The sequence below is a fragment of the Zophobas morio genome, unplaced genomic scaffold (assembly GCF_036711695.1).
Source record: "Zophobas morio isolate AGI-343-1 ecotype UQ-CSIRO unplaced genomic scaffold, CSIRO_AGI_Zmor_V1 ptg000030l, whole genome shotgun sequence".
In the NCBI taxonomy this organism is placed as follows: domain Eukaryota; kingdom Metazoa; phylum Arthropoda; class Insecta; order Coleoptera; family Tenebrionidae; genus Zophobas; species Zophobas morio.
The window spans coordinates 7,081,111-7,105,547 of NW_026972135.1; the positions used below are offsets into that span (position 1 = coordinate 7,081,111).

Genomic DNA, 24,437 nt, shown 5'->3' on the forward strand with positions numbered 1-24,437 from the left:
AATCAATACGTCCTTGATTTAAAATGTACTTACTAAAAATGTTTGACAAAAAAGAATAATCTTATTAAAGATTCAAACATATTTTTCTTATATTGTTAGTTTTTTGTATCTGTACGTCTTAGTTTTCCTTATTTACAGCAAACGTTTACACAATAATAAGATAATCTTTGTTCAATATTATTTTAAACAAATAAAATATTGAAAAAAGTTGGTCGAAAGTTACTTTCACTCGGAGTAGTCTAGGGATGATGAACGATTGAGAAAACGTAAAAATAGGGAGCCGGCCGTTGGACTCGATTACAATATAGTTCTTCCTTGGATACGCTCGGGAATTAAATTGGTAAAAGGAAGTTACAGTTTAAACTCGGCGGGAAAACAACGTTTCGTGATTGGATGCAATGGAACCGTGTTTCATTGGCTGGGGCCTTAAGACATTCTAGATTTTTTAGCCGCGACACCAACGTGAACGTGATAATACCTGATGAACACCAATTTCCCACGTGAACTCATTACCCATCATTACCATATCTCCGCTGTCGTAAATCATAGAATTCGTGATATTAATCCTCCCCTCTATCGCATTCCCTTATCATTACTTGTAAAAATCCTATTTCGTCGTAATTACAGTAATCACGTTCTTTCCAAACCAAAGTTCAAGTGCGCATGAGTTGGCACAACTGCGTATCCGTGCCCCCTTCCCCCTGTCGAACTGTCACTCTGACAGCAACAAAATGTTTTTGTTATTGTTAAACATGGGCTAAAAGACAAAAATCAGTACAAAATCATCAACACCGCAATAATGGAAGACACTTACCGAAATAACAGCTTCGACCAAGCAAAAACGCTAGAATGGAACTCCAACTCGACCTTTGGGAACTTAGAAGACATAAAAATGGATTCAAACTTTGCTATGTTGTTGTGCAGTTTGGTATTTGCAGTGATTTGGGTGATTTACATAACGTACTACAACTCCCGGCTGGTGGGTTTTGTGATCACGAAGACCATGAACCGGTTCTTCATTGGAGAGGGCTATTTCAAAATTGGTACTTTGACGACTTTTGTTTGTAACTTTTTTACTATAGTGTCGTTTGCAGGGTCGCTGTCGCTGAACGCTCTGTCTGGAAAGATCATGTTCAGGGATGTGGTTTATATTACACATGACTACACAATTCGGGTGCAAGATGGCTATTTGATCTTCCGGTGGTGGAGGTCCTATGTTCCTAAAGACGTGAGCGAGGATTTGTCGCACTCTGATACGAGGCTGTCGGTGATGTTGAATGGGTTTGAGTTACATGTGTACAATAGATCTCAGTTGTATTCAAATTTGGAGCGGACGTTTGGACTTCCAGCTAATATTATACCTAACTATGATGTGAAGGCTAGTGAGAATGTGACACAGTCAGAGAGTCAGAGCTCGGTGAGGAAACCGAGACCAGAGGCTGCCATGGCGAGGACATGGCGAGACTTGATACCAGTCATAAAATGTGATGTCTCTTCAGTAAGTACTGTTTTATTAAATCATGAATGAAAAAATAGTAAAACAGAGTTGTGGCTTATTTTATAATGAAATTAGTGTTGGCTTGGCGTACAAGGTTAATTATTATTAACGACAAACAAGCATTAAAGTAAATATGAAATTGGTTGGTATTTATGTTTGTAAATAGGATGTTTGTATAATATAAATATAATGTTGGCTTATCACAAGCAAACATAGAATTAATTATTGTTGGTTATGTACTAAACTGGCTGAAGCAATTATAATTTACAATTAGACTGACGTTGATTTTCGTTTGTTTGTTCGGTCATAAAACTGTTCACTGATACTAGTGTGTACAGATTTTTATGACAATTAAAATTCTCTGAGTCAGAAATGACTAATAACACGATTATAATGGACTGTAATTTTTAAGGAATGTCTTAATTTATTTCCAGCACGTGGTACCCACATTGTCAATTTTGTGTTAAAATATGACACTGTTTATGATGTATACAATAATAAAGTTAACAGTGGGAATTTCTACAATGAAATCATAAATTTCATATTCATATTTACGTTTATCAAAGAAAGTCATGTTTTGTGTGTATTTTCCGCGTTAGTTTGTCTGTTAAAAATTTGTTTGACAGATAATCAAAAAAGCCGTCTAGTAGGCCATGAAATTTATTTTGACAAGTTTTAAATGTATATATACAGGGTTATGATAAGGTAATGCACAAAGTTCAGAATATAATCAGAGAACATAGAGAAGCGTCATAGTTTAAATTAAATGACGGTTGAGGACTCCTCGACTTATGTTGGCAACAGTGTTTGTTTCTAACTAGGAATAAAATTAACTACAATAGAAAAAATGTCAATATTTTTAACGACGCGTTTTACTTTCGACAAATTGACACTAGATTTACCACTTCACTTTTAATTCAAATCACACGAATTACAGTTCGTCGTGTGAGAACTTGTTTGATCTACAGACCAGAGCGCACTCAGGCCAATGTCGACTCTCAGCGTTTAGAAACGATTTGATTTATAAGCCATGATCCGTGATCTGATACACATCCTAACCTATAATTTCTTGCTGTTTCAACTTTCGAATTCTCAGTTTTTCGAAATTTTAGTTTGGGGACTTTTCAGTTTACTCGTATTTATTATTCAATTTTTGGATTTTACAATTTCTCAATTTTTCAATTTCTCAGTTTTCAGTTTTTCTCTTCAATTTTATGATTTTTAAATATTTCGATTTTTCGATTTTTGACTTTTATAAACTCTTTATTTGTCGATTTTTCAATTGATTGATTTTTCAGGTTTTTTGGTTTTTCAATTTTTCTATTTTTTCAGGTTTCGATTTTTTTGATTTTTCGATTTCTCAGTTTTTCAATTTTTTAATTTCTCAGTTTTTGGACATTTCAGTTTTGGGATTTTTCAGTTTACTTATTATTCAATTTTTCGATCTTACGATTTCAGGTTTCGGTATTTCGACTTTACTTTTTGGATTTTTCGATTTCTCAATTTTTCGATTCTTTAGGTTCTCAGTTTTTGGATATTTCAGTTTTGGGATTTTTCAGTTCTGGATTTTTCGATGTGTTGACTTTTTACTTTTTCGATTTTTAAACTTTAGATTCCTCAGTGTTTTGGTATTTTAATTTTTCAATATTTAAAATTTTAGATTTTTCGATTTCTCGATTTTTCATTTCAGCTCTTCCATATTTCAATTTTTCAAATGTTTCGATTTTTCGACTCAAATTTTGACGTTTCTGAATTTTCAGTTTTCAGATTTCTCGATTAATCTATTTTTTGATTTTACCCTTTCTCGACTTCTCAAAGTTTCGATTTTTCAGGTTTTTGATTTTTCAGTTTTTTAATTTCCTAATTTTTGGATATTTCGTTCAATTTTCTCTGATTTTTCAGTTTTTGGATTCTTAAATTTTTGTTCTATTTTTCAAATTTCCAATTTTAGAAATTTTCGAGTTTCGATTTCTCGATTTGTTGATTTTCAGTTTTTCGATTTTTAAATTTTAGATTTTCGAATTTTTGTTTTTCTGATGTTTCGATTTCTCCATTTTTTAGTTTGACGATGTCTTAATTTTTCAATGTTTTAAATTTTGAATTTTTCGATTTTTCAATTCTACCATATTTTTTAATTTTTCAAATTTTGACGTTTGTGAATTTTCAGTTTTCCGATTTCTCGATTAATCTATTTTTTGATTCCCCCATTTCTCGATTTTCTAAAGTTCCGATCTTTCAGTTCTTCAATTTTTCGATTTTTTAAGTTTGCGATTTTGCCACTTCGCTTTTTTGAATTTTCGGTTTCTCAATTTTTCAATTTTTTTAATTCTTAATTTTTGGATATTTCCTTCAATTTTGTGATTTTTCAGTTTTGCGATTCTTCAGTTTTTCTTCTATTTTTCAATTTTTCGACATTTGAGTTTTGGGATTTTTTAGTACTCCCGACTTTTCGAATTTTCGAGTTCTAGATTTTTCGATTGCTCGAGTTTCCAATTCTATAGTTTAATTTTTCAATTTTCCGAATTTTGAGATTTTCGATTTTTCGATTTTGGCCTATTTCGGTTTCTCAGTTTTTCGATTTTTCGACTTCTCGACTTCTCGACTTTTCGACTCCTCAATTTCTCGACCTTTTGATTTTTCGATTTGTCGGTTTTTCGATTTTTTACTTTTGGGTTTTTCGATTTTTGAATTCTTTCATATATTTTTTAATTTTTAAAATTATGACGTTTCAGTTTTCCGATTTCTTGATTAATCTATTTTTTGATTTTCCCATTTCTCGACTTCTCAAAGTTTCGATCTTTCAGTTCTTCAGTTCTTCAATTTTTCGACTTTTCAGGTTTTTGATTTTTCGATTTTTCGACTTTGCTTTTTTGACTTTTCAATTTTTCAAATGTTTCGATTTTTCGACATCCCGGTTTTAGATTTTCTGTTTTTCAATCGTCGTTTTTTCAATTTTTCGATTTTTAAATTTTAGATTTTTCAGTTTTTTGATATTTTAATTTTTCAATATTTAAAATTTTAGATTTTTCGATTTCTCGATTTTCATTTCAGTTCTTCGATATTTCCGTTTTTCATGTTTTCGAATTTTTCAAATGTTTTGATTTTTTTAATCTATCGATTTTTCGACTTCCCGGTTTTAGATTTTCTGCTTTTCAATTGTCGTTTTTTCAAATTTTCGATTTTTCAATTTTTCGAATTTGGCATTTATAAACTGTCAATTTTACAACTAATCGATGTTTTGATTTTCCCATTTCTTGACTTTGAGGGTTTCGCTATTCCTGTTCTTCAATTCTTTAATTTTTCGATTTTTCATTTTTTAGTTTTTTTAAGGTTTCAATTTTTCGACTTCACTTTTTGGATTTTTCGATTGCTCAATTTTTGGACTTTTTAGGTTCTCAGTTTTTCGATATTTTAGTTTTCGGAAATTTCAGGTTATTAGATTCTCAGTTTATCTTTCATTTTTCAGTTTTTCGATATCTCAGTTTTGGCATTTTTCAATATTTCGATTCTTCGACATTTCGATTTTCGACTCCTGGATTTTTCGATGTGTCGATTTTTTTTTCTCGATTTTTCAGTTCAGTTCATTGATATTTGAATTTTTCAAATGTTTCGATTTCTTAATCTTCAACTTCCTGCTTTTAGATCTTCTGTTTTTCAATTGTCATTTTGTCAAATTTTCGATTTTTTAATTTTTCAAATTTGACTTTCATAAACTCTCAATTTTTCGATTTTTCAATTAATCGATGTTTTGATTTTCCCATTTCTTCACCTTCGAGTGTTTCGATTTTCCTGTTCTTCAGTTGTTAAATTTTTTTATTTTTGAGGTTTTTGATTTTTCAATTTTTCCATTTTTTTAAGGTTTCGATATTTCGACTGCACTCTTTGGATTTTTCGATTTCTCAATTTTTCGATTCTTTAGATTCTCAGTTTTTGGATATTTCAATTTTTGGGATTTTTCAGTTCTGGATTTTTCGATGTGTTGACTTTTTACTTTTTCGATTTTTAAATTTTAAATTTCTCAGTTTTTTGGTATTTAAATTTTTCAAGTTTTCGAATTTTTCAAATGTTTCGATTTCTTAATCTTTTGATTTTTCGACTTCCCGGTTTTAGATTTTCTGTTTTTCAATTGTCATTTTGTCAAATTTTCGATTTGTTAATTTTTCAAATTTGACTTTCATAAACTCTCAATTTTTCGATTTTTCAATTAATCGATGTTTTGATTTTCCCATTTCTTGACCTTCGAGTGTTTCGGTTTTCCGGTTCGTCAGTTCTTTAATTTTTTATTTTTCAGGTTTTTGATTTTTCAATTTTTCGATTTTTTAAGGTTTCTATTTTTCGATTTCACTTTTTTGATTTATCTTTGTACTTTTTCGATTTATCAATTTTTGGATTTTTAAATTTTAGATTTTTCAATCTTGATATTTTAATTTTTCAATATTTCTTAATCTTTAGATTTTTCGACTTCCTGGTTTTAGATGTTCTGTTTTTCAATTTTTCGATTTGTTAATTTTTCATTCCCGATTTGTTTTGATTTGATTGTTCAGGTTTTCGATTTATCAGTTTTTCAATTTTTTATGTTGGCCTATTTCGGTTTCTCAGTTTTTCCAGTTATCCATTTTTTCGTTTTTTGATTTTTCCGCTTTTCCAATTTTTCAACTTTTAACTTTTTGTTTATCGATTTCTCTATTTTTCGATTTTTCCACTTCATCACTTTTCGATTTCTCGTTCTTTTGATGTTTCAATCTGTCAATTTTTCAATTTTTCGAATTTTTAAGTTTTTTGATTTTTCGATATTTTGATTGTCAATTTCTCAATTTATAAATTGTTCAATTTTTACCTTTTCGATTTTTCGATTTTGGTCTATTTCGGTTTCTCAATTTTTTAATTTCACAGTTTTTGGAAATTTCAGTTTTGGGATTTTTCAGTTCTGGATTTTTCGATGTGTTGACTTTTTACTTTTTCGATTTTTAAATTTTAGATTCCTTAATGTTTTGGTATTTTAATTTTTCAATATTTAAAATTTTAGATTTTTCGATTTCTCGATTTTTCATTTCAGCAAAATTGAAGAATCCAAAAACCGAAAAATCAGAAAATTGCACGAAATATCCAAAAATTAGGAAATTAAAAAATGAAAAATCAAAAACCTGAAAAATCGAAACTTTGAGAAATCGAGAAAGAGTAAAATCAAAAAATAGATTAATCGAGAAATTTGAAAACTGAAAATTCAGAAACGTCAAAATTTGAGTCGAAAAATCGAACCATTTGAAAAATTGAAATATGGAAGAGCTGAAATGAAAAATCGAGAAATCGCAAAATCTAAAATTTTAAATATTGAAAAATTAAATTACCAAAAAAACTGAGAAATTGAGGAATCTAAAATTTAAAAATCGAAAAAGTAAAAAGTCGACACATCGAAAAATCCAAAACTAAAAAATCCCAAAGCTGAAATATCCAAAAACTGAGAACCTAAAGAATCGAAAAATTGAGAAACCGAAAAATCCAAAAAGTGAAGTCGAAATATCGAAACCTTAAAAAAATCGAAAAATTGAAAAATCAAAATTGAAAAATCAAAAACCTGAAAAATAAAAAAATTAAAGAACTGAAGAACAGGAAAATCGATATACTCGAAGGTCAAGAAATCGGAAAATGAAAACATCGATTAATTGAGAGTTTATGAAAGTCAAATTTGAAAAATTAAAAAATCGAAAATTTGACAAAATGACAATTGAAAAACAGAAAATCTAAAACCGGGCAGTCGAAAAATCGATAGATTAAAAAATCAAAACATTTGAAAAATTCGAAAACATGAAAAACGGAAATATCGAAGAACTGAAATGAAAAATCGAGAAATCGAAAAATCTAAAATTTTAAATATTGAAAAATTAAAATATCAAAAAACTGAAAAATCTAAAATTTAAAAATCGAAAAATTGAAAAAACGACAATTGAAAAACTGAAAACTAAAACCGGGATGTCGAAAAATCGAAACATTTGAAAAATTGAAAAGTCAAAAAAGCAAAGTCGAAAAATCGAAACTTTGAGAAGTCGAGAAATGGGAAAATCAAAAAATAGGTTAATCAAGAAATCGGACAACTGAAAATTCAGAAACGTCAAAATTTAAAAAATTAAAAAATATATGAAAGAATTCAAAAATCGAAAAACCAAAAAGTAAAAAATCGAAAAATCGACAAATCGAAAATTCAAAATGTCGAGAAATTGAGGAGTCGAAAAGTCGAGAAGTCGAAAAATCGAAAAATCCAGAAACTGAGAAACCGAAAATTCGAAAAGTCGGAGTACTAAAAAAATCCCAAAACTCAAATATCGAAAAATTAAAAAATATATAGAAGAAAAACTGAAGAGTCGCAAAACTTAAAAATCACAAAATTGAAGGAAATATCCAAAAATTAAGAATTAAAAAAATTGAAAAATTGAGAAACCGAAAATTCAAAAAAGCGAAGTCTCAAAATCGCAAACTTAAAAAATCGAAAAATTGAAGAACTGACAGATCGGAACTTTAGAAAGTCGAGAAATGGGAGAATAATCTATTTTTTAGATTAATCGAGAAATCGGAAAACTGAAAATTCACAAACGTCAAAATTTGAAAAATTACAAAATATTGTAGAATTGAAAAATCGAAAAATCCAAAATTTAAAACATTGAAAAATTAAAACATCGTAAAACTGAAAAATGGAGAAATCGAAACATCATAAAAACAAAAATTCGAAAAACTAAAATTTAAAAATCGAAAAACTGAAAATCAACAAATCGAGAAATCGAAACTCGAAAATTTTTAAAATTGGAAATTTGAAAAATAGAACAAAAATTATTTTTTTTTTATTTTTCCGCTTTTCCAATTTTTCGACTTCATCACTTTTCGATTTCTCGTTCTTTTGATCTTTCAATCTCTCAATTTTTCGAATTTTTAAGTTTTTTGATTTCTCGATTTATCGAGATTTGGATTTTTCGATATTTTGATTGTCAATTTCTCAATTTATAAATTGTTCAATTTTTAACTTTTCGATTTTTCGATTTTGGCCTATTTCGGTTTCTCAATTGTTCGACTTTTCGACTGCACGATTTCTTGATCTTTTGATTTTTCGTTATTCGGTTTTTAAACTTTAGATTTTTGAATTATACATGTTTTCGATTTTCTGATGTTTCATTTTTCGATTTTCAGTTCTTCGATATTTCGGTTTTTCAATGTTTTAGTTTTACGATTTTTTAAGGTGTCGATTTTTCGATTATTAAATTTCTGGAATTTTCGAATTTTAGATTATTTTAATTTTTGTTGTCACTAAAACATTTAAAAATTTTTCTTCTACAATATTTTCCCTTCCTATGGGTTGCCTATGCAGAAATATTCAGGCGTGAACAGATAAAATGAACACCCTGTATACTATTACTACACTATACTTACTTAATTTTATTTGATGAAATTGATTTGTTTGAATGTTATATTTCTTGAGTATGCAAGATCGTACTGCTTACAAGATGTATCTAACTTATTAATTCCTGAGTTCAAGCCTTTTCTCAAGCTTAGTACCCGAACCGCAGATAAATATAATTCGAGATTTTTACGGTTTGATAGTAGTGATTTTGATAGTTTGATTCTTTAATTTTTTCCAGAGCCGCCTCGTCTTCGGCAACCGCCTCGTCCCCACCACCCTCAGCATAACCTTCGAAGAATCCCACTTCGTCTACTCCACCAAACCCGCCGTCTGCACCCTCGACCGCTTCATGCACTTCGTCAAATGTAAAGCCGAGAACGTCCGCGTCATGCTCGCCCCCAGCCTCAAATACACAGGAATGCTCGACGACCCCCCTCGTTACATGGGCGAAGGGTTCGTCCTCATGTCCACCAATGACCTAGAACTGTACTTCTACATGGACGAACCCGGCCTAGTCCCCGAGGAGCCCGTCCTGATCACCCTCGCCAACGGCGACATCGTCGAGTCCAGCCCGCCGCAATGGGGCGTTGACATCAAGTGCGGCAAAGGCACGGACTTCAGCTACGGACCGTGGGCCGACCGCCAGCGCGAGCACCTCTTCAAATTCTTCTACCCCCAGGACTACGTGCCCATGGAGGTGACCAAGATGCCCAAACCCGGCGAAAAAAGACAGATGCAGTCGTTCGACGTGCGGCTGGTGATGCAGAACGACGCCACCATAGATATACTCTTCACGAAGGATAAGGAGACCAACGCGGTGCATATTAACGTGGGGGCCGGGAGCTACCTGGAGGTGACCCTGCCGTGGATCACGCTCCAGGAGGGGTACGCGACGAAGATCAACGGGCAGCTGCTTCACCTGGAGGCGACGACGAGTCTGCAGTTTAGGGACCTGGTGGAGAGCGAGACGCTGGAGTTTTGCCTGTTGTGCCATTATCCGCTCGTGTGGAACGACCATCAGCTGTGGGAGATCAACCTGACGGGTTGCAAGGCGACGGTGAAGCTGATTTTTTCGCACAAGTGGTTCTTTCAAGACTTGATTAACGATTGGGCGTCGAAGCAGCTGCCGGATTTGATGCACTTCGTGCCGTATACGTGGCGGTTCGGGCTGACGCTGAAGCACTGCGAGTTGATCACTCTAGTCAATCAGTATAATTGGATAGATTGTAGTAGCGTGGGCCAGAGGACGAGGTTGGAGAACACGCAGTTGGCGCTGTGTGCGCACTTTTTACATTTGAGCTTCGATTTGCCGTTCGATGAGTTCTTGCCGGAGACGGTGCCGTTGAATTTTAGCGTGCAGGTGAGTCGAAAACTGGCGCCCGAGACCCAAAATTTTTATATATACATATACATTTTAAGTATTGTAATTGAGTCCATTGGACAACTAGTTACTTCTATGTTTTCTCGACGTTTCATGATCACTAGAGTACGAAAAAAGTAGTCTCTCGTTTCCGTCTGTCTGTCTGTATGCTGTGTGTAAAACGCTAACCAAAAAAAAAAAAATTGTATAACATTTTCCAATTTAACTTTCAAAATACAAAAGCAATCTTGCAAATCAGTTTTTCAATGTTGTCGGCTTTTTCAGTTTTTCAGTTCTTTAATTTTTCTTCGGTTGTTCAAATTTCCAGTTTTTCAATTTTTCGACTTATGGACTGATCAATTTTGCGATTCTTCAATTTTTTTTTTTCTTAAGTTTTAAGTTTACCGATTTCTCGTCTTGATTTTTCAATTTTTCGATATTTCAGTTTTTCGTTTTTTAATTTTTCAATTCTTCAATTCTTCGATTTTTTTTAAATTAAAATTTTTCAATGTTTCAAATTTTAGTTTTTCAATTTTGGGCTATTTCGATTCTCGATCCTTTGATGTTTCAATTCTCTTGTTCGATGTTTGGATTCTTGAATTTTATGATTTTGAATTTTTTTAATATTTCAGTTTTTTGATTTTTCGAATTTTCCATTTCTCAACTTCTTGTTTTAGATTTTTCGGTTTGACGATTTTTCGACATTCCGACTTTTCGATTTCTCGATCTTTCGTTGTTTCGATTTCTAGATGTTTGAATGTTTCAATTTTTTGATGAAGTTTTCGATTTTTCAGTTTTTCGAATTTTCGTTTTGTTCCATATTCGATATTTTTTAATTTCGATTTCGCCATTTTTCAGTTTTCCAGTTCTCCTCGATTTTCAAGTTTAAAATTTTTCGATTTTTCAGTTTTTCAAGTTGTCAATTTTGGTAATTTTTCCATTTCTGGATTTTTCAATTTTTTGATATATTAATTTAGATTTTTCGGTTTGACGATTTCGTGACTTCCCGAATTTTAGTTTCAATTTCTCGGTTTTTTTATTTTTCAAATTTTCAATTTTCGAGTTTTCGATTTTCCATTTTTTGAATTTTCGATTTTTCGATATTCGAATTTTTTTAATTTCGATTTCTCGATTTGCAATTTTTCGACATGTCGATTTTTCGAATTTTCCATTTCTGGACTTCCCGATTTTTCAATGTTTAATTAAAATTTTTCGATTTCTCATTTTTTTAAGTTATCAACTTCTCAATTTTTCAAGACTTCAATTATGACAGTTTTTTGTCCATTTTTCAATTTTTTCGATTTCTCGATATTTTAATTTTGATTTTCCGGTTTTACGATTGCTCGACTTTTCGATTTCTGGATTTCTGGTTTTCTGGATTTCTGGATCTTTTGTTGTTTCGGTTTCTCGACGTTTGAATTTTTCAATTTTTCGATGTTTCGATTTCTCGTTGTTTTGATTTTTAAATTTTCAGTTTTCAAAATGTCGAATTTTTGATTTTTTTTTTCATTTTTCGAATCTTCGATTTTTTGTCGTTTGAATTTTTAAAATTTCAATTTCTCGAGTTTTCAATTGTTCCGTTTTTGGACTTTTCGATTTTTTCGGTTTTAGAATTTTCGATTATTCGAATTTCGATATTTCGTTTTTTCAGTGCGATGTCACAGAGTAAAGACGTGTTTCCAGCTCTCTCCGGACTTCCGTGTAGGAAGTGTAAAATTTTACCGGTTAGTGGGTTATTATGTGTAAAATGTGGTTCGTTAAGCCATCCCAGTTGTGTGAAAATATCAAAAAACATCAAGATTATCAGTGATACGCAGATAATATGCTGCGATAACGTCGATGGCTCGTCGAAAAAGGAATTGGATTCGGTGAATCTATCCCTGCACTCATCTCCTACAAATAGTACTGTGGATATTTCGGTTTTAATAAAGAAAGCAATGGAACCGCTTTTAGAGGAAATCAAGTACCTTCGAGCAGAGATTATTTCCCTCAAAGAAAGTAACATCGACCTGGTTAAAGTTCTAACCAGTGGCGCTAATGTATCAGATAATAAATCGCTTTTCTCCTCAAAATTGAAAAAAGTGGACCCTATTCCATTGTCATACGTTGGACAGAAAAGAACTGAACCAATCTCGAAAAAACAAGGTTTTATTATAAGTAATCATGGGAAATTGCATACAAGAAATGAAAATATAAGAAATGATGATAAAGGTGGTAAACAAACATCAGCTGTTCCTCAGACGCCTCCCTCTCGCTCTTGGCATTCGGAAGTAGAAGACGGTCTCTCGAATGTCAGCGTTGAAGAAAAATGGACCGTACCTCGACGTTCGCGAAGAAATAGGAAGAAGCAGCCTCCGCCCATAATAGGAACGTCCGTTGCTGCATCGGCATCGGAGAGTAATTTCAGGTCAACATATGTGAAGAAAGCCTGGTTTTATGTCGGCAAGGTTAACAATGAGACAAGCAGTGATGATGTCAAATCATACATTAGTGGAAAGCTCCCCTCGGATGAAGTGACGGTGGATAAGCTTAATACTCAAGGGTCCTACCAGTCTTTCAGGGTTGGTGTGAAGTTCGCCTACAAAGATACCCTGTTCAAGGAAGAATTCTGGCCCCAGGGCGTCGTTGTAAGACGCTTCAATTTTTCAACTAAATCTTTTTTAGAGAAAACTACCTAAGCTCAATAAATGAGATGAAACGCAACATTGTGCTGGATCCCAATGGTTCTAATCAGGAAATCCCAAAATTCTCTGTCTATTATCAGAACACCAGAGGCATCAGATCTAAGCTTAGTGACATCTATTGTGAAGTATTAGGAGAGAACTTTTGTGCCCTGGCTTTCACTGAAACCTGGCTATCACCAGACATACACAGCAGCGAAATATTAGACACCAGGTATAATGTTTTTAGGAACGACCGTAATGCTCAAAATAGTTCTAAAAGTCGCGGTGGAGGTGTTCTCCTAGCAATAAACAACAAATATAAATGTTCGCAAGTGTCTAGTGAGGACTCAGTGACTGAACAGGTGTGGGTGAAAGTTTATATCCCCTCACGCTCTCTTATCATAGGTTGCATATACCTGCCTCCCAAATCTGCTGTCGAAACTTACAATGCACATATCCAGTCTGTTCAGAGTATCTGCGATTTAAATCCAAACTGTGACATAGTAGTCGTCGGCGATTTTAATCTGCCAAATATTGTATGGACTCACGAGCCAGATTTCGATGGGCTTCTTCCAACCAATATTACAAGTGAATGCGAAATTTGTGTTTGTGACAATTATTTTAATTTGTGTTTTAATCAGCTCAACAACATTGAAAACGCTAATGGCAAAATTCTTGATCTATGTTTCTGTAACTGCAGTGGCATCGAATTGGTAAAATGTGCCGCTATTTCTAAACTTGATGTTTACCACCCTTGCTTTGTTGTGTATCTAGATAGTTACCAGGATAATTTATTATACAATAGTATCGATTCCTTTTACAATTTCAAACGAGCAAACTATGAAGAAATAGGCAGGTTTTTAAGTAACATTAGCTGGCTAGAAATTTTTTCATCCGCCTCTAATGTTAATGAGGCACTTGACAGTTTATATTCTTTTCTGTATCAAGCAATTGTTCTGTTCGTTCCTGTTAGTTATAAATTTAAATCAACCTACCCCGCATGGTTTAACTCCCGTTCAATATCATTAGTTAAAATGAAAAAAGCTGCCCACAAACAGTACAAAGCTAGTAAAAGTGGAGCGGACTATTTAAAATTTGACAAGTTGAGAAGCCAGTGTAAGGAGAGCATAAAGGCATCTTACACATCGTATTTAAATAATTTAGAGACGGACTTAAAAAGGCACCCAAAGAAATTCTGGAAATTTATCAGAACTAAAACGCGAACATCTTTACCTCCACAGATGAAATACAGAGAGTCCATTTTAACTAGTGAAACTGATATTAGCAATGCCTTTATGGACTACTTTTACTCGGTGTATGACGACTCCAAATTTGTAAAATCTCACTTAAAGTCGGATATTTCTGTAGATCTTAGTATTATCACTATACACGCTTGCGAAATAGATCTTGCCTTGCGAAATCTAGATGTCAGCAAAGGCTGCGGTCCTGACGGCGTACCACCTGTTTTTCTCAAAAATTGTAAAGACAGTCTAGTACTACCATTGCATGTTTTATTCAATATGTCATTAAGTTCAGGCATTTTCCCGGCAGCATGGACGCATGCCTATTTAGTCCCAATTTTCAAATCTGGCTCAATAACAGAAATTGTCAATTACCGCCCTATTTCGATTCTCTCTTCTGTTAGCAAGGTATTCGAGAGAGTTGTTTGTTCGAAGGTTACTCCCCTTTTGAGAAATGTTTTAGTGGAAGAACAACACGGGTTTTTTCAATGTCGATCTACAATTACTAACCTAATCGGCTATGTCAATTTTATCATCAACGCGATAGGCAAAGGATCTGAGGTACACGCGATATATACAGATTTTAGCAAAGCATTCGACAAGGTGAATCACTATATCCTTATTCAAAAGTTACAAGCTTATGGTATTGCCGGAAATTTACTTGAATGGTTTAAGAGTTACTTGAGTGAAAGAACCCAGCAGGTCAAAATTGGGAGCTGTTATTCGCGCGTGCAAACAGTGCCGTCTGGAGTGCCTCAGGGCTCAGTAATTGGTCCCATCCTTTTCTCGGTCTTTATTAACGATATCGGCTACAATTTTAGATGTAACTTCCGATTGTTCGCCGATGACCTGAAAATATATAATGTTATACATTCAGATCGCGACGTCCAAGCGCTACAATCTGACATCGATGCATTACATAAATGGTGCACGCTTAATACCATGTCACTGAACTCAGATAAATGCTTTGCAATCAATTTTAGTAGGAAACTCTCTTCATCAATTCCTAAATATATGCTCAATAACATAAATTTGGCTTTGAAGCCGGTAGTTAAAGACCTAGGTATTCTACTTGATAACAAACTTTCGTTTAGATCGCACTATGACTTCATTGTTAACAAAGCAAATCGATCACTGGGTGCAGTTAAAAGACATTGCAGAGGCTTTCGGAATATCGCAACGCTCTCGACCTTATATGTGTCTAATGTAAGATCTATTCTCGAATACGGTTGCTTAATATGGTCTCCATATTATCGCACACATGAGGGGAGAATCGAATCAGTGCAAATTAAATTTATTAACTTCATAAAAAGTAGACTACCTTCATTTGTACGCCAAGATATTGCCCTATGCAGGGACTACCTCGGCTTCTCTTTGCTAAAGAGAAGAAGAGAATTTTTTGCTCTATGCTTTATGTACAAGTTACTCAACAATTTGATTGATTCACAGGACATATTAGGCAACATTCAGCTGTATGTCCCTCAATATCCTACTAGGAATATGCCTGTATTTAAGATTGCATCCGCCAAAACCAACTATGCACTTAACTGCCCGTTAAACGCAATATGCCATGCATGTAATAAGTATGGTGACAAATTAGATTTTTTTTCTGGCAAGTCATATGCTTCCTTTAAGTTCCAAGCAAGAAGACTCATAATTAATTCGAACCAGTAATTAAGTCATAAGATAAGTCATTTGTAATGGTTTGTTTGTTTTATATTTGTCTTAAGTGTTTTTGTGTACCCATCTGGAGTGTTGTATACTGTTTTATATTTCTTAATATTTTTGTACGCTGGTAATATCTTATTATTTATTGTATATTTTATTTGTACTAATGGAAAGTTCTATTCCGTAAATAAACTACTTACTTACTTACTTACTTTCTGTATTTCGACTCATGGATTTTTCCATTTTTCGAATTCTCGAATTCTGAATATTTGATTCATAGAATTTTACGGATTTTTAATTTTTGAATATAATTAATTTTTTTGATTTGAACTTTCCCATTTTTCAATCTTTCAAATGTTCCAATTGCTCAATTTTTCAAGTTTTCGATTTCTCAACTTTTCAACACTTATTTTAGATTTTTCGGGTTGGCAATTTCTCGACTTTCCGACGTTTCGCAAAAAATTTTCAATTTTCGATTTTCGATTTTTCGAAATCTCGATTTTCGAGAGTCATCCAAATTTCAATTTTTCAATATTCGAATTTTCGCTTTGTTTTCTTTTAGATCTCTCGATTTTTCAATTTTTGAGTTCTCCGATTTTCCAAATTTTCGGTTTTTTAAATGTTCGATTTTTGATTTTTTGAATTTTCGATTTTCAGTTTTTTTGAATTTGGGATTTTCAGTTTTTCATTTTTCAGTTTTTCGATTTTTCAGTTATTTTACTTTTCGGTTTTTTGATTTCTCGAGTTTCCGATTTTTGATTTTTTGAATTTAAATTTTTCAATTTTTACATTTTTCAGTTTTTAGAGTTTTCATTTTTTTTGCTTTTCGCTTTTCCCGATTTTTAATTCCATTTTTGATTTGATTTCTCGAGTTCTCCATTTTTTAATTTTTCAAAATCTCGATTTTCGAATTTTCGATTTTTCAACATTCGAATTTTCAGTTTGTTTTTGTTTTCTTTTGGATGTCTCGATTTTTCAAATTTTCGGTTCTTGATTTTTTTTAATTTTTGTTTTTTCAATTTTTCCATTTCTTCAGTTTTTATACTTTTTAATTTTTTTACTTTTCGATTTTTTTATATTCGAATTTTCAATTTTTTGTTCTTCAGTTTTTCGACATTTCAATTACTTTTCTTTTCGATTTTTTGAGTTCTCGAGCTTTCGATTTTTGATTTTTTGAATTTTTGATTTTTCAATTTTTACATTCTTCAGTTTTTAGAGTTTTCAATTTTTTTGCTTTTCGATTTCTCAGATTTGTAATTCCAGTCTTCATTTTTTCGATTTTTCAGTTTTCGAAATTTCGAATTGTTGATTTTTCGATATTCGAATTTTTTTGATTTCGATTTCTCAATTTTTCAGTGCCATTTTTGGACTTTTCAGTTTTAAAATTTTCAAGTTTTCGACTTTCGACATTTCTTTTTTTCTATATTTCGACTCTTGAATTTTTCGATTTTTCGAATTTTCGATTTATCAATATTCGAATTTTCAGTTTGTTTTTGTTTCCTTTTAGATCTCTCAATTTTTCAAATTTTCGGTCTTGATTTTTTGAATTTTCGTTTTTTCAATTTTACCATTTCTTCAGTTTTTAGACTTTTTTTTAATTTTTATACTTTTCGATTTTTTTATATTCGAATTTTCAATTTTTCATTCTTCAGTTTTTCGACTTTTCGATTACTTTTCTTTTCAATTTTTTGAGTTCTCGAGCTTTCGATTTTTGATTTTTTGAATTTTTAATTTTTCAGTTTTTACATTCTTCAGTTTTTAGATTTTTCAATTTTTTGCATTTCTATTTCTCAATTTTTTAATTCCATTCTTCATTTTTTCGACTTTTAAATTTTTACTTCTCGATTTTTTGATTTCTCGAGTTTTTTTGATTTGGATTTCTCGATTAATTTTCAGTTCCATTTTCGGACTTTTCAGTTTTTCAGATTTAGAATTTTCGGGTTTTCGACTTTCGACATTTCGTTTCTATATTGTGACTCTCGAATTTTTCAATTTTTCGAAATCACCATTTTCGAATTTTCGATTTTTCAATATTTGAATTTTCAGTTCGTTTTTATTTCCTTTTAGATCTCTCGATTTTTCAAATTTTTGCTTCTTGATTTTTTGATATTCAAATTTTCAATTTTTTATTCTTCGGTTTTTCGACTTTTCAATTACTTTTCTTTTCGATTTTTTGAGTTCTCGAGTTTTCGATTTTTGATTTTTTGAATTTTTAATTTTTCAATTTTTACATTCTTCAGTTATTAGATTTTTCAATTTTTGCATTTTTCAGTTTTACTTTTCAAATTTTGAATTTCATTCTTCATTTTTTTGGTTTTTCAATCTTTTTACTTTTCGATTTTTTGATTTCTCAATATTCGAATTTTCAGTTTGTTTCTGTTTTCTTTTAGATCTCTCGATTTTTCAAATTTTCGGTTCTTGATTTTTTGAATTTCCGTTTTTTCAATTTTACCATTTGTTCAGTTTTAGAGTTTTAAATTTTTTTACTTTTCAATTTTTTGATATTCGAATTTTCAATTTTTTATTTTTCAGTTTTTTGACTTTTCAATTACTTTTCTTTTCGGTTTTTTGAGTTCTCGAGTTTTCGATTTTTGATTTTTCAATTTTTTGCTTTTCTGCTTCTCAAATTTTTAATTCCATTCTTCATTTTTTCGCCGTTTCAATTTTTTTACTTGTCGATTTTTTTATTTCTCGAGGTCTCCATTTTTTAATTTTTCAATTTTCGAAATTTCAAAATTTGAATTTTTCGGTATTCGAATTTTTTTAATTTCGATTTCTCAATTTTTCAGTTCCATTTTTGGACTTTGCAGTTTTCGAATTTTCAAGTTTTCGACTTTCCACATTTTGTTTTTTCTATATTTCGACTCTCGAATTTTTCGATTTTTCGAAATCTTAATTTTCGAATTTCCGATTTTTCAATATTCGAATTCTCAGTTTGTTTTTGTTTTCTTTTAGATCTCTCGATTTTTCAAATTTTTGGTTATTAATTTTTTGAATTTTCGTTTTTTCAATTTTTCTATTTCTTCAGTTTTTAGACTTTTTGATTTTTTTACTTTTTGATATTTTGACATTCGAATTTTCAATTTTTCATTCTTCAGTTTTTCGACTTTTCGATCACTTTTCTTTTCGATTTTGAAAGTTCTCGAGTTTTCGATTTTTGATTTTTTGAATTTTTAATTTTTCAATTTTCGAAATTTCCAATTTTCGATTTTTCGGTATTCAAATTTTTTTGATTTTGATTTCTTGATTTTTCAGTTGTTCCATTTTTGGACTTTTCAGTTCTAGAATTTTCGAGTTTTCGACTTTCGACATTTCTTTTTTTCTATATTTCGACTCTCGAATTTTTCAATTTTTCTAAATTTCGAATTTTCGATTTTTCTCGTTTTAGAATTTGCGATTTTTCGATATTCGATTTTTTTTTATTTGTCTTTCTACTTTTCGATTTTTGACTTTTCGAATTTTCAATTTTTCAATTTTCGATTTTTTGACTGTCCAAAAGATTTTTCGATATTGTGATTTTTCGATTTTCTCTTTTTCTATTTTTCGAAGTTATTATTTACGCCACTAGTTTTTACTTTATAGAGCTAAAAAACAAAAATCAAAAATCAAAAAAAAAAAAAGTAAAATTTTCGCAATATCAAATTTATTTTATTTAATTAACTTTTGACCAATTTTTCCAGGGCGAAAGCATCGACCTCAGCCTCTTCATCCCCGAGTTCCACACCAGCCGCAACATCGTCCAGTCGCTCGAAAAGTACGCAAAAGTCCTTTCAAAAGACGGCTCCACGACCAAAAAGACTGAAATCATACCAAAGTGGCGCAACGCGTGTCAGAACAGCGCCGGCTGGGTCGACTTCTGGTGGGTGCCGATCGGCGCCATCAACATAGTCTACACCTACCACCCCTGCCCTCCCCTCGGCACCACCCCCCAAGCCGACATCTCCACCCCCGTCAAAGAAGAAATCCTCCTATCCCCCATGCGCTTCCCCCACCACCGCAAGAACCGCAAGCGCTCCCCAGAGGGCGTCCAGAAATTCGACCCGATGAGCCTCAAGGCCGACACCGTCTCCGTGGAGCTGGAGATCGGGCCGTCGGTTCTCCTCTTGTACGGCACGGCGCTGAAGAACTTCATGAACTTCAAGGAGAACATCTTTGGGGAGGATCAGTCGTTCACGGACATGCAGCAGGCGAGTCAGGCGGAGAACGGGACCGGGGGCGACTTGAAGAGCGAGGACAGTTCGGCGAATTTGCCGCTGGAGTTGAGGGAGGATTTCGATCATAGGAATTATAGGCCGCTGGAGGTGGACGTGTCGATTATAGCGCACGATATTCAGGCGCATTTGTTGAAGAATTGCACGGAGAAGGATCCGCCGTGTCCGATTATTTTGATCGAGAGGTTCGGGTTTGAGATGAAGAAGAGGTACGATCAGACGGAGTTGCAGCTTCTGGTGAGTCCGTCGGTGCTGCTGGTGTCGGACAATGTGAATCGGTCGTCGAAGGATAAGCACTTGAATCAAGGGAAGCTTACTTTGTCGTCGCTGCAGGTAGGTTGAGAAGGCGTAAAATAAAAAATGATGGGTTTGAAAAAGGGCGTTTTGTTTTTAAATAATGAAAAAATCGCCAATTTTTCGACGTAACAATTTTTTCCAATTTTTCGATGTTTTAGTTTTTCGTTTTTTCAATGTTACAATTTTCCGATTTTCGAATTTCAGTTTAACAATTTCTTGATTTTTCAATTTTGAGTTTTTCAAATTTTCAATTTTTCAGTTTTTCGGTTTGCAATGTTTCTAGTTGTAACTATGAAATTTTTGAATTTTTCGATTTTTCCCTAGATTGTATCTTTTAATTTTTCCATTTTTCTTGTTTACAATTTTGAATTTCTTCGATTTTTCAATTTTACATTTCTCCATATTTAATTTTTCGGTTTTTCAAAATGTTCAGTTAATTCTTTGCTTTTTGTTTTTCGATTTTTATTTTGTAGTTTTTGGTTTGTACAATTGTTAGATAATAAATTTTTGCTTTGCAGCTTTTGATTTTTTTATTTTTCGTTTCTGCAAGTTTTAAATTTACCAATTTCTCGATTTTTAATCTTTCAATGGTAGAATTTATCGGGTTTATAAATTTTCGTCATGCAATTTTTCGAGTTTTCAATTTAAATTTTTTCAATTTATTGATTTTTCAACTGTGTATTGAATTTTTCAATTTTTCGAACTAAGTTTTTGTTTTTCCAATTTTTGGATTTCGGATTTTCCCGGAAACGTATACTTGCATAAAAATTTTTATTTTATCAATTTTTGCTTAGAAATTGTTTACTTTTCAAATTTGAATTTGTTAATTTTTCGCTTCTTCAATTTTACGATTTCGCGATTTTATGTGTTTTTTGAGTTTTTTATATTTTTTTTTTCTCTATTGTTAATTTTTCTCTGACTTTTCTATTAATCCGTTTTCGATGTTTTGTTTTTGAATTTTTATTTTGCAAAATTTTAATTTTTGGTTTTTTAACTTTTTTGATTTATAGTTTCTCGATTTTTAATTTTTAATTTTCACTTTAAATTTTTTAATTTTTAGATATTTTGGATTTTGGTTTATTCAATTTTACAATTTTTAGATTTTTCAACTTTTAGACTTCTCCATTTTGGTAATTTTATGATTTCTCAATCAATCGTTTTTTTCCCTATTTTTAATTTTTCAATTTTTCGTTTTTTTAGTTTCCCAATTTAAATTTTTTCTTTTAGTTTTACAGTTTTTCGAATTTTCAATTTATCCGTTTTTCGATTTGTTTATTTGCCAATTTTTCAGTTTTTAGATAATTTGGCTTCTCATGTTTCAGTCTGACAACTTTGCAATTTTCCGATTTTTTACTTTGAGATTTTTAATTTTTTAATTTTCCAATTTTTCTAATTTTTTATTACAGTTTTGTTATTTTTCGACTTTTAAATGATTACATTATTAAATTTTGGTTCGATTTCTTCATTTCTTAATTTTTCGATTTTTCTACTTCTCGACTTCGATTTCCCTATTTCTTGATCTTTTGTTGTTTCGTGTCTCGGGATTTCCATTTCTGGAATATTTCGATGTTTCTATTTTTCGATTTTCCGATTTTTAGACTTCTCGGTTTTACATTTTTCAAATTTTGAACTTCTCGGTTTTAGATTTTTCGAGTTTTCAATTTTTCTATTTCTTGATTTGTCGAGATTTCAATGTTCCGATTTTTTGATTGGTCGATTTCTCGGTTTTCGATTTTTCAATTTTTCTATTTACCGATTTTTTTAATTTTTTATTTTGGCTTATTTTGATTCCCCAGTTTTTCGATTTTTCTACTTTTTGACTTTTCTATTTCCCGATTTCTCTTTTGTTGTTTCGTTTTCTCGGTGTTTCAGTTTTATTATATTTCGATTTCTTGGTTTTTCGGTTTTTCGACTTTTCGGATATTCAATTTTCCGATATTTCGATGTGTCAATTTTACAATTTCCCAATTTTTCATCATTTCCGTTTTAAAAATTTTCAATTTCTGGATTTTTTAGTTTTTCGATTTTTTAAATGTTGGATTTTCAATTCTTCGGTTTTAAAAATTTTCGATTTTTCCATTTCTCAATTTATCGAGATTTCGATGTCTTTTGATTTTTTGATTTCCTATTAATCCGTTGTCGATTTTTTGTATATCGATTTTTATTTTGCAATATTTTAATTTTGTTTTTTTTTTATTTATAGTTTCCTGATTTTTAATTTTTTTATTTTCGCTTTCCATTTTTTAATTTATAGATATTGTGGTGTTTCGTTTTTTCAATTTTACAATTTTTCGATTCTGCAATTTTTGAGACTTTTTCATGTTGCAGTTTTGTGGTTTTTAGATTTCTCAATCAATTGATTTTCCAATTTCTCAATGTTTGGATTTTTTAGTTTCTCCATTTTATTTTTTTTTACTGTTTTACAGTTTTTCGAATTTTCAATTTTCCCGTTTTTAGATTATTTTTCGATATTTATTTAGCAATTTTTCCACTTTTTAGATAAGTTGGTTTCTCGTGTTTCAGTTTGACAACTTTGCAATTTTCTGATTTTTCACTTTGAGATTTTTCAATTTAATTACAATTTTGTTATTTTTTGATTTTTCAATTTCAGTTTTGTGATTTTTCGACATCTCAGTCAACCGATTTTTCAATTTCCTGATTTTTAATTTTTCAGTTTTTCGTTTTTTAGTTTTCAATTTTTCGATTTTTAATCTTTCAGTTTTTCGATTCTCCGACTTTTAATTTTTCGATTTTACATATTTATTAATTTTCCAATCGATCAATCGATATTTAATTATGTAATTTTTCAATTTTTCGGTTTCGGGGTTTTTAGTTTTTTAATTTTTCGATTTTTCAACTTATAAGTTTTACAATTTCGTCCGATTTCCCAATTGGTTTCCAAATTTTCACTTTTTCGGTATTTTTTTTTTTAATTTTTCAATTTTCGGTCTTCAATTTTTTGTTTCTTCAATTCTTGGATGATCAGTTTTGCGATTTTTTTTTTCAATTTCTTGGTTTGTCGAGTTTTAATTTTGTAATTATATCTGATTCGCAAATTGATTTTTAATATTTCGACTTTTGGATTTCCCAATCAACTGATTTTTCGATTTCTTTTTAATTCCCCAATTTTTCGATTTTTTATTTTCGTAATTTTTGAATTTTCATTGTAAAATTTTTCAGTTTTTTGATTTTTTGGTTCCCAATTTTATTTTTTTTACAGATTACACTTATTCAAATTTCAATTTATCCGTTTTTCGATTTGTTTGTTTGTCGATTTTTATTTAGCATTTTTCAACTTTTCAATTTTTCAATTTTTAGATAATTTGGTTTCTCGTGTTTCAGTCTGACATCTGTTTTTAGGTTTTTAAATTTTCGATTTTTTAGTTTTACAATTTTGTCCGATTTCTTAATTGATTTTCCATTTTTCGCTTTCTCGGTTTCTCGTTTTTTATTTTTTTAATTTTCGGTCCTCAATTTTTTGTTTCGTCAATTTTTGGTTTATCAGTTTTGCGATTTTTTTTTCAATTTTTTGGTTTCCCGAGTTTAATTTTTCGATTTTACAATTTTTAGAAATTTTAATTTTTGATGGTTTCATTTTTTCGAAATTAAGTCTCTCGATTTTTCATTTCTACTTTGTAATTTGATAGTTTTGCAATTTTATAACTTTTAATTTTTACAATTTTGCGATTTTCCGATTTGTCACTTTGAGAGTTTTTCATTTTTACGATTTTACACTTTTAACTTTTCGATTTCTAAACCTATTTTTTGATTATAAATTTTTCAGCTTTCCGTTTTCCCCATTTTACGATTTCGCAGTTTTACAATTTTTCAAGTAGTTTAGTTTGTTCAATAATTTTTTCTTTGATTTTTCATTTTCTAGATTTTTAGTTTCACAATTTTTCAGCAAAAAACATTATTTATTCAGACAGAAATTAATTTTGAAAAATTGTAAACTATAGGGATTTTGGATTATTTATTTTCCCTGTGCAAACACTATTTTTTACTCCTTTTTACACAGTAATATGTCCCCGAAAAATAGATGCATTGGAAAGTCGGCAAATCAAAAATAAAAATTATCTTGAAAAATCGAAAAATTAAAAATTGAGGTATCG

General features: G+C 31.0%; 1 protein-coding gene across 6 annotated transcripts in view; it reads left to right on the forward strand.

Moving 5' to 3' along the window:
- Positions 1 to 701: 701 nt before the first annotated feature.
- Positions 702 to 24,437, forward strand: part of Tweek (tweek) — a 108,105-nt gene continuing 84,369 nt past the window's right edge. For 4 of the 6 annotated variants that reach the window (XM_064069073.1, XM_064069076.1, XM_064069074.1 and 1 more), the window contains exons 1-4: positions 703 to 1,043; positions 1,095 to 1,498; positions 9,124 to 10,245; positions 19,498 to 20,361. In XM_064069073.1, the coding sequence (XP_063925143.1) occupies positions 800 to 1,043; positions 1,095 to 1,498; positions 9,124 to 10,245; positions 19,498 to 20,361 (2,634 nt within the window). In that variant the 5' untranslated portion in view covers positions 703 to 799. Of the gene's footprint in view, positions 1,044 to 1,094; positions 1,499 to 9,123; positions 10,246 to 19,497; positions 20,362 to 24,437 lie in introns of all 6 variants that reach the window. The other 2 variants (XM_064069071.1, XM_064069072.1) reach the window with 1 other exon arrangement.